The sequence below is a fragment of the Anguilla rostrata genome, chromosome 16 (assembly GCF_018555375.3).
Source record: "Anguilla rostrata isolate EN2019 chromosome 16, ASM1855537v3, whole genome shotgun sequence".
In the NCBI taxonomy this organism is placed as follows: domain Eukaryota; kingdom Metazoa; phylum Chordata; class Actinopteri; order Anguilliformes; family Anguillidae; genus Anguilla; species Anguilla rostrata.
The window spans coordinates 18473589-18486826 of record NC_057948.1 but is presented as its reverse complement, the minus strand read 5'-3'; the positions used below and the strand labels follow the sequence as shown (position 1 = coordinate 18486826).

The following is a 13238-nucleotide window of genomic DNA, read 5'->3' as shown; positions in this document are numbered from 1 at the left end:
TGAGAACCCCACACAAACCTTACCTTTCTACAGACACACACACACACACACAGATGCACACACACACACACACATACACTCATACACACACACACACACACACACAGACACACACACACATACACACACACACACATGCACGCACACACAAATACACACACACACTCATACACACACACATATACACACACATATACACACGCAAACATGGACACACACACAAGCACTAAATAAAAGCTTCTAGATAACTGATGGAGAAGTGTAATTATGCCATGCCATGCTTCAGCTTTTCTGGAGTCATATTCATTGTATTTTGGTATTAACCATGATATTTTAATTGCGTAGGTACTGGAATCAAATGTTTTTTTCTAACAGCACTCTTTGCCTGGTCTGCTTTGCACAGGTCTCGCAGTGTCATCCACATCCACATCAACGTCAGATTTGAGCCCAGAAAGATCAACATCTTCAACAAAGACTGCCGCAGGGGAGGGAGGGACGTCACCTGCATGGCTGCGGTCGTGTGTTTCAACATCACCGCCACGACCCCCATCCCTGCCTCACAGGAAGTGGGTAAGCTCTGGGGTCGTCCCTTCCTGTCTGAGCACGCCACCAGGGCTTTGATTATTCATGAATGTGGGTTTGGACTACGAATGATGCCGAGAAAGTGCTCAGAGCAAAGCTGTGTGATCACACTTAATGAGAAAGATCTTTTTTTACAACCTACACGGACTTAATCTTTCATTAATCATGGCCATGCATCCGGCTAAACAGTACGTAGTGCATGACTTCAGACCATAAGCCTGCTGGTCAGGAGAGGTACTGCAGTGTCAGAGTAGAGCGTGTCCATGCAGGAGGGTCTGTAGGCATGACGCAGCGCCCCAGAGGAGGGGCCTCAGATTTAGTAAGAGTGAAGAAAGCCTAGAAGCCCAGTGAAGCCAGCAAGCCTCATCACAGCTAATGAAACACAAGGGGGAATTGTTTAATAAGCTGCGCTTTATCTCACTTCCATTAAAAGGGTCTGCTTCTGTCTCAGGTCGCGTGTGCAACTGCTTCACCAGGGCCTGCCTTCCCCGAATAGAGTTCCGCAACAGCAGCGGAGATAATATCCCCCAGGACTGTGCGCCAGGCCCAGTTCATCCAGAGTTTCCCAGATTTGGCTGGAGTTTAAAAACAATATTTAAAGCGCAGTAACTTTTCCTTGAGCGCTGGTTGTTTTTGTAACACTGAAACGGGGCCTTGTGAGATTTCGTCTGGACAGTGACCACGTGGACCGCATGCGGTTTCAAGTTTGGTATTTGACCACGAGCTTATTGCCATCGGGTGTGTCGCTTAGGTGCCAAATGAGGTTGAAAGACATTAATTTGATGTGCCAGAGATGCAATGCCCTACTCATAACTCACAGCATTCATGAAATAACTGCCCGTTCTTCACTTTATACTTTGAAGAATGATTTGCTTTACTAAAATAAAATGCCAATTCAGGCAATGAGCTCACTGATGGCAGATTATTATTTATTTAGAAATGGAACCACACGGATGGAAAATAGAGGAAACACAGTCCAGTTATGCTTTAGTCATCCATGTACATAGTTGCGTTCTGCACGAACACGTGGCTACAAATTTAGCCACACAGCTAATGCTATATTTCAGGAGGCAGAGTTCAGAAGTAGATGAGTACAAACATGCTAGGTTTACACAATATTTCATCAGATACATGTATATACACATTCTGTAAAACCTCCATTGCAACAGTAGGGAAAACCTTTTTTTTTTTTTAAATCATGAATAAGAAAAACGAGCAGCAGCGAAACCAGAGAAATGTGCTTTGTCTGTGGATTTATCAGCAGGTCACAAATGTAACATCACCACCTGCTGTTAGGATTACTTCCTGCACTGCTCATGTTTCAGCATCATTTGTAGCATCATTTTGAATCCCTTCAGCTCGCTCAGGTTTCAGGGTAACCGTATTATTTGCCTTATTGAGCTCACACAGGACTGCAGTGGAATAATGTGGGTACATAGCATGCAAAATCAACCTGTAGTACCTGGACCAGGTGCTAGTCCACTCTGCCTGGGTCATCAGTGAAAAAGAAACTTCAGCCTCAGAGAGAGAGATTTTTTTTGTGTATCGTACACGTCCACTCCCACCATCAGCCAAACAGATGAGAGAGTAAAAGCAGGCATTGGCTCTCGGCATAGTCTTTTAGGAACAAGCCAGCACTGCTGAAGGTAGATATATGTTACATGCACCGAGCGGTACTTTGTCTCTGTATGCCGTGGCTTTTGTTATTTATAACTATTATTACAGAAAAACTAGACCTTGGCACCACATTGAAGCTAATGTTGATCACCTCCGGCACATTTATTATTTCACTCGCGTTCTGAGTGACAAACACAATAACCTTACAGCAGGGATCCTCCAGAGAGTGCTGCTCGCTGCCGCTGTAGACCCAGGAGCGCTGGCGGTTGTCACGCTGCAGTAAATGAACTCAGTGGGGGAGAGATCTATGCCCTGGAGCAGAGGCCCGGGGTCTGCCGGGGACCAGCTCGGTTACCCTGGCGCCCAGGGGAGTGTGACACGACCAGCAGTCGCTGTTTGTTTTTAAAGGGGTGCTCTGAGGTGTTTGGATTCCACCCTCAGCTGCAGGGGTAGGGTGATGTGAGGGGAGACTTGAGTGCTTGGGTTTGACCTAGTGACCTCACTCCATGCTCAGGAAACCGAGTCAAACAGGGAGAGAATATTACGAGGAGGGATGTCGTCTCCGCTTTTACCCAGGCGTCAGAGAACGTGCAATGTAGCGGTTAACATATTTATAGTGTATTCCCACTCTTGTCCCTCTGGAGTTCTTGCCTGACATTCTGCAGTGAATTTGCACTAACCGTCACTTTTTATGACGGAAACATTTTTCCTAATAGGCTAAGCCTTAAGGCCTTCCATAGCTTCTTTAAGACAGGCCCAGCTTGGGAACCCTTATCCAAGCTCGGGGTGAAGATGCTGGATGCAATCCCTCTTTAAGTGTGTCAGCCCTCCTCAGCGCCTCCCTGAATCTGGTTCCTCTCAGACCATAGCAGATGCACCTAAGTTGGGAAGCTCCCCAATGACCCTTTCTATCAGAGTTCCACGTATCAGTACTGCCTGCCCAGACTCTCCCTAAAGGAAGAGCTGACAGACACAGTGTAGATTTTCAGTTCTTTCCCTCCTCCTCCTCCTCCTGTCCCCTCCTCCTCTTGCCCTGTCCTTAAAGTATGTCCAAGGCTTTTAAAGAGGGGAGCCATGAATAGTGCATGACTGAAAACAGATGGGGGGGGGGGGTGTCAGGTGACCTGCATGCTCTGGAGGGGGCTGTGAACTGTTCTGCTGACGTGTATCCACGACTGGAACCTGCCTACCTTCGTTTCTGACGCTTGCTATTTCTCTCGGTCAGACATCCGTTCATTGTTTGCTCCCATTGTTTATCAGCAAAATCCTCACTGTTTGAGCACTGACTATGACTTGGCAATAGACGGAGCCATTAGCTTCCATGCTTCAGTCTCATTCAGTGTGAGTCCTTCTGTTGGCTGAAGTGACAGGGGGTCCCCTGGCGGAGCTGTTGCGCTGGCTGGCTGCTGCGTTGTGCGTGCTGACGGCTCCCTCTCTCCCTCTCCCTCCCTCCTCCGTCTAGCCCTGAGGTACAGCTCCTCCATCGAGGAGCGCCGCTACATCCCACGCGCCGTGCTGGACGAGGGCGACAGACAGCAGCCCCGCAACCTGAGCCTGCTGCCCGGGGTGGAGCTCTGCGAGCACGTCTACTTCCACGTGCTGGTGCGTACGCGGGCCCCGCTGCGGCCTTCTCACGCGCAGGAAACGCAGTCAGGCTGTGGGCACATGCACAGGGCTCGCGCTTCGGTACAGGAAGCCCCAGAGATTAATGAGGACAGGAGACAACTGAGAAACATAGCTTTACCTAAACAGAGAGGGTAAATGAGGACTTCCAAAACACAGGAAATCATTTTTGTCTACTAAGTGGCTTGGTATGTCATCCTGTGTCAGGCTGAGTTGCATTGTTTAGTGGTGGTGTTTTGTTTTGTGCTGCGCTGTGTGAAATTGCAATGTACTTCATGGTTGAGCGCTGAGCTAACTGCTCACTGCTGACCCCTAAAGGACACCACCGACTACGGCCGGCCTATCATCTTCGCTGTGGAGGCGGGCATGCGGGATTTGGAGGAGGGTCCCGTGCTGGACGATGGCTGGCCCACCACGGTCAGGTCCGAGGTGAGTAACAGCACCCACAGCTGCCCCACGCCAGGCTGTTCGAATGTAGCAGGCAGGAGCGAGGGCTGGGGGGGTACTCATTTGGCCATCTTCTTGTTACTCCAGCTACCTTTCTGGAATGGCTGTGACGAGGATGACCACTGCACACCTGACCTTGTCCTGCAAAGTCGTTCTGACCTCCTGGATCGCAGGTATATATAAACACCCACTCATACCTCGAAATAAAACTATAGACAATCTAGTGGTCATAATCTTCAAATACGAATCAAATATTTTGCCTGCCAACAAGAATTCCTGAATTCTGTGTTGGCAGACAGAATACTTTTCTTATTTTACCTGCCAACAAAGACTTCAGGAGTTCTCATTGGCAGACAAAACATTTGATACATATTTGAAAATATTATAACCATGAAATTCTTTATGGTCATATCTTTTGATTTAAGAATTTGATTTTATATGCATTTTATTTGAGGTATTCTTGCCTGCCAACAAGAACTCTTGAAGTCCTTAAGATTAATATTAGAACTCCACACATACAGTTTGGCTTCCATGATGGGAAGAAAGTAAAATTTTCACCGTGTGATTATGGTTCGCGAGCTAAAAGCACGCTGGTCTCTGATTGGTCCTCTCTCCCCGCTCTCCCATCAGCCAGTTCTGTGCGCAGGCGCTGCGCTCGGGCGGGCCCCTCTGCCGGCAGCCCCGGCCAGCGGACGAGTCGGAGCGAGTCCTGGAGGCCACCCGGAGGAGGATGGTGGTGGAGGCGCGTCTGGAGAACCGCGGGGAGAACGCCTACAACGCCCGCCTGGACATCTCCTACAGCCCAAACCTCCACTTCTCCAGCCTCATAGTCAAGGTGCAGAATAGGGAGGGGCCCCATCATCTACAGTGTGCTGTGACAGAGCAACCAATAATCAACAACCCCACCAAATGTGGAAGAGTCCAGTGTAATTATTATTATCCCTCCAGACAGTCTGTCCACCTGCACTATGGCTGCAGAGCTGATCGGTGTTGAGTCTTTTCTAGCTATAACATAGCAGTGTTTTGTACTCATTGAATTACCAACGTCAAAAAATCATTAATTTCTGCCCCACTGATGAGCATAATATCAACTTCCATGACCGATATGGGATAAACCTGTACAATGTTACTGTGCTAACTTGAGAAAAGGATTTTTCATATAGGATTTAAGATTGGCCTTGTTTGGTATTGATATTCTACTTAGAGATGAAAACCTACCTGACTGCTGAATGTCCACATCATTTTAGTTGGTGTTCTCAGGCTTCACTGTTGATGTTTTCGTATTTCAAAGATGTGTTTAAAATGTCAGGTTTCCAGCCTCTGGTTTTGACCCACCGGTGCTCAACACACATGTCTCCCTGCCAGGACAACTCTGACATCAAGATCGAGTGCCGTGGCGAGGAGGGCCAGAGAACCGAGAGGTTCTGCAACGTCAGCGAGCCCTTCATGAAGGCGCAGGTCCAGGTGGGTTTCCCAGGCCCCTGCTTATTACAGCCTGCGCAGGGGGAGGCTTTTCGGCTTGCCCTCATACAGGGGAGCAGCCCGGCCTGCCCCACGGGGCTGACGCACCTCCAGAAATAGCTTCGTCGCATTCCTCCGCAGGACTGAACGCTTCGCAGCTTTCTAAAACCTGCGGGTTTTTCAAACATTGTTTCGTCAGCCTTCAGATGTGTGAGATGTGAGCTCTGTGCCGCTCACCTGATCAAACACTGCGGTTGTTAGTCTTTCGTGTTTCGCTGTCACAGTGTTTGTGTGTTGTTTTCCTGCCCCGTGCCCTGGCCTTCACAGACCCGCTCTGCTAGGCCAGGGTGGGGGCGGGGCTGCATCCTGTATTTGGCTAATGCTATGCTAGACAGGAACCTGACCTTTAGTTCCTTCTGAGGCTTCACTCAGCTCTTTGTCTTCCAATAAATCTGAAGGCTTCTGAATCCTATGCCCCGCCCACAGTGGAGGGGGTAGGAGGGGGGGCTTTTCTGGGCAGAGCTTGCTGTGGAATTTAACGCAGAATCAGATGAGCTGCAGTTATTAAAAACAGCAGCTGGACCGTAGAGGGGGCGGGACGATGGGGAGGCAGGATATCAGCATATGATAACAGTAAATAAGAGAGGGGCTTGACAGGTGGGGGCAGCGCGAGGGTTTGCTGTCGCGTGCGGGGGACACGTGGACGTGATTACCGGCCGGGTCGCGGCCCAGGCCTGCAGCTGTGCCGGCACGTGGTGCTGTTCCGAAAACCCCACAGCCTCCCCTCCGCTCCCCGATTGACACTGGAGTAATAACCATCACCCCTCGTTCTCCCCCTGTCAAACTGTCCACACAATCAGCACATCCATTCCTCTTCCCCAGTCACTCTGCACGTTAACCACACCCACCTCCCTATTTCACCTCCTGAGGAATCACATTATTGGCTGGTCACTCTGATGAGTCAAGGCTACTTGAAGGGCCACTTTCTTGGCAGGGCTAAAAACCCAGCGCTGTGGTCACTCTGTCTCAATTAATGATTTATTGGAGCCATTTAGGTTGAATGAGAGCCAGATCCTCATGTCCTTATGCCGGGGGCTCTGTGCGTGCGGTTAAGAGTTAAGATCCATACAGCACTGCTGCCGTTGCTGCCAGATCCTTACAGTATAAATGCTGTACCAGAAGAAACTTCTCCAGCGGTTTGGCCGAAGCCACAGCTTCGATGAGAAACCACAAGAATCTGTAAACTTATGAACATGCAAAAAAAGTTTAACTGCTCTGTTCACTTTTAGCCATTTTGCAGACCCTCTTATGGAGAGAAAATTAAACAACTGATTTTTTAACATACGGTTCCTTTATACAGCTGGATATTTACTGAAGCAGCTGAAAGCCCCACCGGGGAACGAACCCTACATACCTGGAGCAGCGATCCCAGCTCCCTGAGCCATTAAGCTGCACTGCAGCCCAGGGGTTACACAGGTCACGCTCTGATGTGCTTGAGCCTTCCTCCTGACCGCGGTCCCTTAGCTTCATTGCGTGACGTCTTCTAGAAAAACTGAACTGTGTTTCAGACTAAAAGCTTCCACTGAATAAGGCTGTTTACGTGATATGCATATATGTAAACTGAAGTCTGTAAACTCTGCTGAAGATTGTCTCAGAGTACAGCCAGTCCTGCAGGACGTGGCTGCCCCATAATCCCACTTGCCCAGTTAAAGGCAGAAAGGTATGCAGGGCAGGGGAAACACTCTCCCCTGCCCAATCACAGCAGTCTTTTTTTTTCCCCCTCTCTGTGCTTGGCCGTGCCAGAACACACTGACACCGCGCCAGTGCCCACATTCTGAGCGCTGACGTTCTCCGAGGCTCGGCCGCCGAGCGGGGAAATGAGCGGTGGCAGCTCTCTCTCCCCTGAGACGCTCATATTTACTCACGCTGCACGCCCGTACGCACCGTTTTGGTCAGGGGAGCGCAGGACTGGCATTCCTCTAATGCTTGCTGCGTTACAGACAGTTTTGGTTCAATCAGCAGCCCTGCGCAATATGTCTGTTCAGGCAGCACAGAGCGGTAACCTGTACATGGAAAAAGAGGCGCCATCAGGAATCACTGATGCGGAACAACTCTATAGCTGCATATGCGCGTGCATCCAAACAGACGGCTTGCTCCTCTTTGCTTGTGTGTTCTGTTGTTATTCTGGTTGCCAGTGGCGACACAGACTGCTGGCTCCTTGTTTGCACTGCTAGTTATCTTGGTTGTATGCCTTATTGCAGTGGTTACGCTTTTTTAAACTGAAAATGTTTTTGTTGAGCTTTGTGTATAGGTTGTGCACACTGTGATGACTAGAAGAGTGTGATTAGTAAATAGTCTGTGAGGAGTACAGAATTTGTGATGAGTATATCAGTATTTGATTGTTATTAGTATGGAGTGAGTGTGACGAGTTGAGATTGTTTGCCTTGTTCTTCTCTGGGGGAAGTGCACTGGGTAGTGACCCACGGGCTGCAGCACTAGATCATTCCTGGCCTCTCTCGTTAAGCCTGCTGCATCTCACACTATTTGTGTTGGAGGCAAAAAGAAAAGAGTGCTGAGCCGCATAAAGTATGTCAACAGGATGACTACATCCTGCAGCGAGTCTTACATCCTGCTCAGGCCTCCACATTCCCAGAAGCCCACTATTACCCGTGTGTGTGTGTGTTTGTGTATGTGTGTGACTGATCCATGTTCTGACGCATGAGAGCAGTCGTTTTGGTGTAAATATCTGAGCTCGACTCCTCACCTGTCACAGGTGTCTTTCCGCCTGGAGTTTGAGTTCAGTCGCTCGGTGTTCCTGGACCATGTGAGGGTCATCCTGGAAACTGGCAGGTGAGAACACCCTCAACCAGACCTGAAACCACCACCCCATCAGCAGTGCCTATACAGCATCATAACTCAGCTTATTACTGTAAATTCACTCAGGGGGTCCTGATATACAAGACACATTATACAGGCTTAGTTATGGTCCCATTAGGATGTTTGAGAAAATGTACCTTGGAGCACTAAATACAATAATTTCTGGTTGTGTGATAGATTGTCACTTGGGAATTGCTTTGTTGGAAAAATGTGAAATTGGGTTATTTTGAGCAAGCACCACGTCCTGCAGTTAGAGATCACTTCGGTTATTTTTGCAAAAGAATTGTGACACATTTCATGTATATTCCATTTCTGGGTAATTTATGTAAATTGCAAATGTCTCAATTTGCTAAATGTTGTCCCATTAACAATGGCTTGTCTTAAAACATTACATAGCCAAAGATTTTATATACAGATCCATTATTTAAAGTTAAAAATTCACAATAAAAGCTTAGCAATGAATTAGCAAGGAAGAAGTTAATAGCAGTGGTTTCTTTTTTGTTGCCAGAGAGTATGTCCCACACACAGGGAAAATATGTAATGTAATGTAATGTAATGTAAAAATGCCAGAGCTGTTAACACACCTTAAATATCTCTGTGTACTGCAGTGATGGAGAGGACATGACAGCTTCTGACAACTCCAATAATATCTTTCATCAGCTGAAATATGAAACTGACCTCCTCTTCACAAGGTTTGTTTGCTTGATCAAAAGCTGATTTAGTTTGGGCAAGACTAGCCCCCGTTACTGATATAGACACACCCCTCCCGGTAGGAGGGGGTTTGCAGATTTGGAAGCCGAGAATGTACACCGTGTAATTTGCTGTCTCTCTCTTCGTTCCTGGTCCCCAGGGATTCCAGCCCCTCCCGCTATGAGATCAAAGCAGACCGCTCCCTGGAAAAGCCTGCCAGCACAGACCTCCCTTTCAACTTCACCTTCCAGGTGAGCGCTGTCTACTGCCCAGCCCCATTCATCAAAGGGTCACAGACTCTGCACATTCATCAGAAGGTCATAGGCCTATTCTTAACATTGACAGTCTTTCTACGGGTGAATCTAAAATGAACCAATTGTGATGCGTTCATGAATACTCATAAAGTACACCAGGCATACCTGATGAGAATACTGCAGTGGATATTTTGTCCTTGGGCATGCCTCTTCATGAATAGTCATAAACTAAAACATTGCCCTGGATACCTCCAAGAATATGGAAGTGGAGAGGACCGAAGGGACACAGGAGTTGACCATCTGGTTAATGCAGAGAATCTGTGGTATAGTTATGCTGAGAGTACATTGTAGTACTGGATTTTTGATGCCGATGCACCCTGCTTTCAAACATACTAGTTTTGACTGTGATGCTTTCACAGGAAGTTTTATCTCAGTTTATGCAGTTCACAAGGAATTATTAATGGAATTATTCATTATTAATAAATTATTAACAATAATGTGTCTCTTCCTGTTTGGTTTTTCAGATTCATAACCTGGGCTTTTTCCCAGTGAGGGACCTACTGCTGAATATTGCAATCCCACAAGTGACAAAAACCGGGAACAAGCTTTTGCAGATAACAGATTTCTACATTGACCCGGTGAGAGAACACCGCGTGCCAAAGAACATTTTTCGGAAATACATTTCTGCATTTGAGACAATAATTGCCATGGCAATTTACACAAATGCACTGACTGGATACACTCTGATCTCACTGCCAGACCCACATATCATCTGTCCTCTAGTAAACTTTCACAGCGTAAATGTCACTGCAGTACTGCTCCCAACGTGGCATGTTGTGCTGCCAACTGACCGAACTGCCGCTAGCAGCGCAGGATCTGATTACTTCACTTGTTCACTTCACAGCCTGGCAGCAGGCCATATCTTTGAGCCTGTGAGGGATTTTATTGTTACGTAACGTTACACTGGTGCTCAGTGCTTCACTGTGCCAGAGCATTCTGACTGGGTCTTGCTTATCAGACAGATGGGTCTCGCTGCGTCCCCCCCAAACACGCTCCGCAGTCCCGGGTGACCCCAGAGGATCTGTCCCACCTCCCACAGCTGGTAAAGCCCCATCTCACTGCCTCACTGTCTACAAATAAACATGTAACATAACGTCGTACGTGTGTATCCCTTACAATCGATTGATTGAGTGATTGATTGATTGCTCTTCCATTTGAGTCACTATAGATGCCATGAATTATTTCCCTCAGGCGATCTGTGGCTGTTCTCAGACAGACAGGTGCATTCCCATGAGCTGGCTGCACTATAATGTGTTTCCCCCATTCTGCAGAACCCCTCCAACACAGGAACCATCCCGATCCAGTGCAGCATCAACCTGCCAGCCTACAGGGACATCGCTGTGAGGATCACAGGATCCCTCCATCTCCAGACCCTGTACACTGTGAGTGATCTGTACACTCAGGCCCTGTACACTGTGAGTGATCTGTACACTCAGGCCCTGTACACTGTGAGTGATCTGTACACTCAGGCCCTGTACACTGTGAGTGATCTGTACACTCAGGCCCTGTACACTGTGAGTGATCTGTACAGTCAGACCCTGTACACTGTGAGTGATCTGTACAGTCAGACCCTGTACACTGTGAGTGATCTGTACAGTCAGACCCTGTACACTGTGAGTGATCTGTACAGTCAGACCCTGTACACTGTGAGTGATCTGTACAGTCATACCCTGTACACCGTGAGTGATCTGTACAATCATGAATGAGCTTTGAGCTTTCAGAGAATGAGCTTTCATTAAACCAAAAATGGGCGGAGCTACTATACGTTATCAGCGACTCAGCGATTTGAACAAATCATTTGTGTTTTGCATTGGTTCAATCGAGTCAGTGGCTGACAGCTCATTGTACCCCCGAGTCTGAAACCAGACTTGGAAGCTTTGGATCAAAATAATAGATCAAAAATAATCTTTGAGCAATGTGTGTCACACCCTTTTTTATGACCCTTATGTCTTAGGTGAAGTTCAAGACCCTGGATCTGCTGACGACAGCATCGATAGAGCTGGACCCCTCCAGCCCCATGTTTCTGACTGAGGAGAGGCCAGTGAGACATGTGAGTTCAGGAGCAACTGACTCAAAAAAACCATTAAAATATCACTCTAACCTCCCCTTGGCCATCCCTTACCAGCCCTCAGAACAGTATGAAGGGTCTGACTGAACCACTCATATCGACACGCCGCACTAAACTGCACTGAAATGTCCGGTATTTAGGCAGACAGTGTATGAAGCAGAGCTTAAGGACCAAGGGGACCAGTAGAATATGGGCATATTCAGTCAGATACACAGGGGTGTACTGCCATCTGCTGGCAGGCAGGTGTACAGCACTGATAGATTTTCTGTCATGAAGGTCCAGGGTGCCAGACCCTGGTACACTGCTCTCTTTTGGCAGAAAACCAGAGAGCACAAGCTCTGACGGAAAATAAACCTTCTGCAGACGTAAAATGCATCATTGGTGGGACGGAATTTCAGCAAAGCTGTGAAAACTCCAAATTAGGATGCTCCAAATGTCAGCGAGAAAGATTTTTTTTCTCTCTCAACATTTTTCTTAAATGTTCTGCTGAATTACATTCTTGGCCTTCGTTACTTTCTAACCACATGCATGCTCACGTTCACCAGTTCGCATAAAACCCAAAGTATGCAAAGTACTGAGGACAGATTGGTGTTTCTGCTGAACATGCAGATACAGTAGATGACGACCACCGCAGCTCAGCATGACCAGATGGCCGCAGTCTGAGTCCAATGTCCTGTGCTGTGTTTCATTTCCTCAGATAATCCTGGAGATTAGAAAGGAGGGAGATCACAGGATTTCCATCTGGATTATTATCGGGAGTACCCTGGGGGGGCTGCTCCTGCTGGCCCTGCTCATCCTGGCTCTGTGGAAGGTAAGCCTGGCCTCCCCTGGAGGTGTAGGCAGGTGCCGCTCGTTACCCTAAATGTTACTCCGCCCCGGGGTGCTAGTGACGCGCTGCTGCTGAAGTCTTTGCTTTGTTCACGTTGTGCTGCGATGGAGGGATTCTGTATGCCAGCTGCGGGCTTCTCTGTCCACTGTGCTATAGTGCCAACGCTAGGACTCTCCAGTGCTCTGTGCTGACATTCAGGCTCTCCCTCGTCTCGATAAACTACAGCTATTGAAAATATGTTTCCATATTTCTCTCTTCACCGATTTTAATACAGTGTAGGTTTAGCTCAGTGCTATTGTTCTTTATCTGGACCCATCGTTTTCCACAAATGGTTAAGCTTCAGAGATCAGGTGTGCACACTCAGCCTTTAGGAGCTGATTTTGCCTGTCAGCCTATGAGCACGCCGGACTGAAAATCAGAGCTGCCTCATAAGACAGCCCCCTGCTGGATTGAAAGGCACGGTGCAGCTTCAGCTCCCTGCCAGACGTTGCCTCCCAGCAGAGCCTGCAGCCTTTTGCTCTCTGATCTGCCTGCGCTGTCATTTCACCAGTCTGTCCCCTCTCCTCACCCCCAGCTCTCCGCAGTCATTTCACAAGTCTGTCCCCTCTCCCCACCCCCAGCTCTGCGCAGTCATTTCACCAGTCTGTCCCCTCTCCCCACCCCCAGCTCTGCGCAGTCATTTCACCAGTCTGTCCCCTCTCCCCACCCCCAGCTCTCCGCAGTCATTTCA

General features: G+C 48.2%; 1 protein-coding gene across 5 annotated transcripts in view; it reads left to right on the top strand.

Annotated features, from left to right (window-relative positions):
* itga11b (integrin, alpha 11b) overlaps positions 1 to 13238 on the top strand; it is a 120000-nt gene that overhangs the window by 104956 nt on the left and 1806 nt on the right. For 3 of the 5 annotated variants that reach the window (XM_064312331.1, XM_064312327.1, XM_064312330.1), the window contains 14 exons: positions 404 to 570; positions 3662 to 3801; positions 4141 to 4251; positions 4357 to 4442; positions 4900 to 5104; positions 5635 to 5733; positions 8504 to 8580; positions 9216 to 9299; positions 9458 to 9548; positions 10076 to 10189; positions 10570 to 10653; positions 10883 to 11026; positions 11566 to 11661; positions 12377 to 12490. In XM_064312331.1, the coding sequence (XP_064168401.1) occupies positions 404 to 570; positions 3662 to 3801; positions 4141 to 4251; positions 4357 to 4442; positions 4900 to 5104; positions 5635 to 5733; positions 8504 to 8580; positions 9216 to 9299; positions 9458 to 9548; positions 10076 to 10189; positions 10570 to 10653; positions 10883 to 11026; positions 11566 to 11661; positions 12377 to 12490 (1612 nt within the window). The remainder of the gene's footprint in view (positions 1 to 403; positions 571 to 3661; positions 3802 to 4140; positions 4252 to 4356; positions 4443 to 4899; positions 5105 to 5634; positions 5734 to 8503; positions 8581 to 9215; positions 9300 to 9457; positions 9549 to 10075; positions 10190 to 10569; positions 10654 to 10882; positions 11027 to 11565; positions 11662 to 12376; positions 12491 to 13238) is intronic. The other 2 variants (XM_064312328.1, XM_064312332.1) reach the window with 1 other exon arrangement.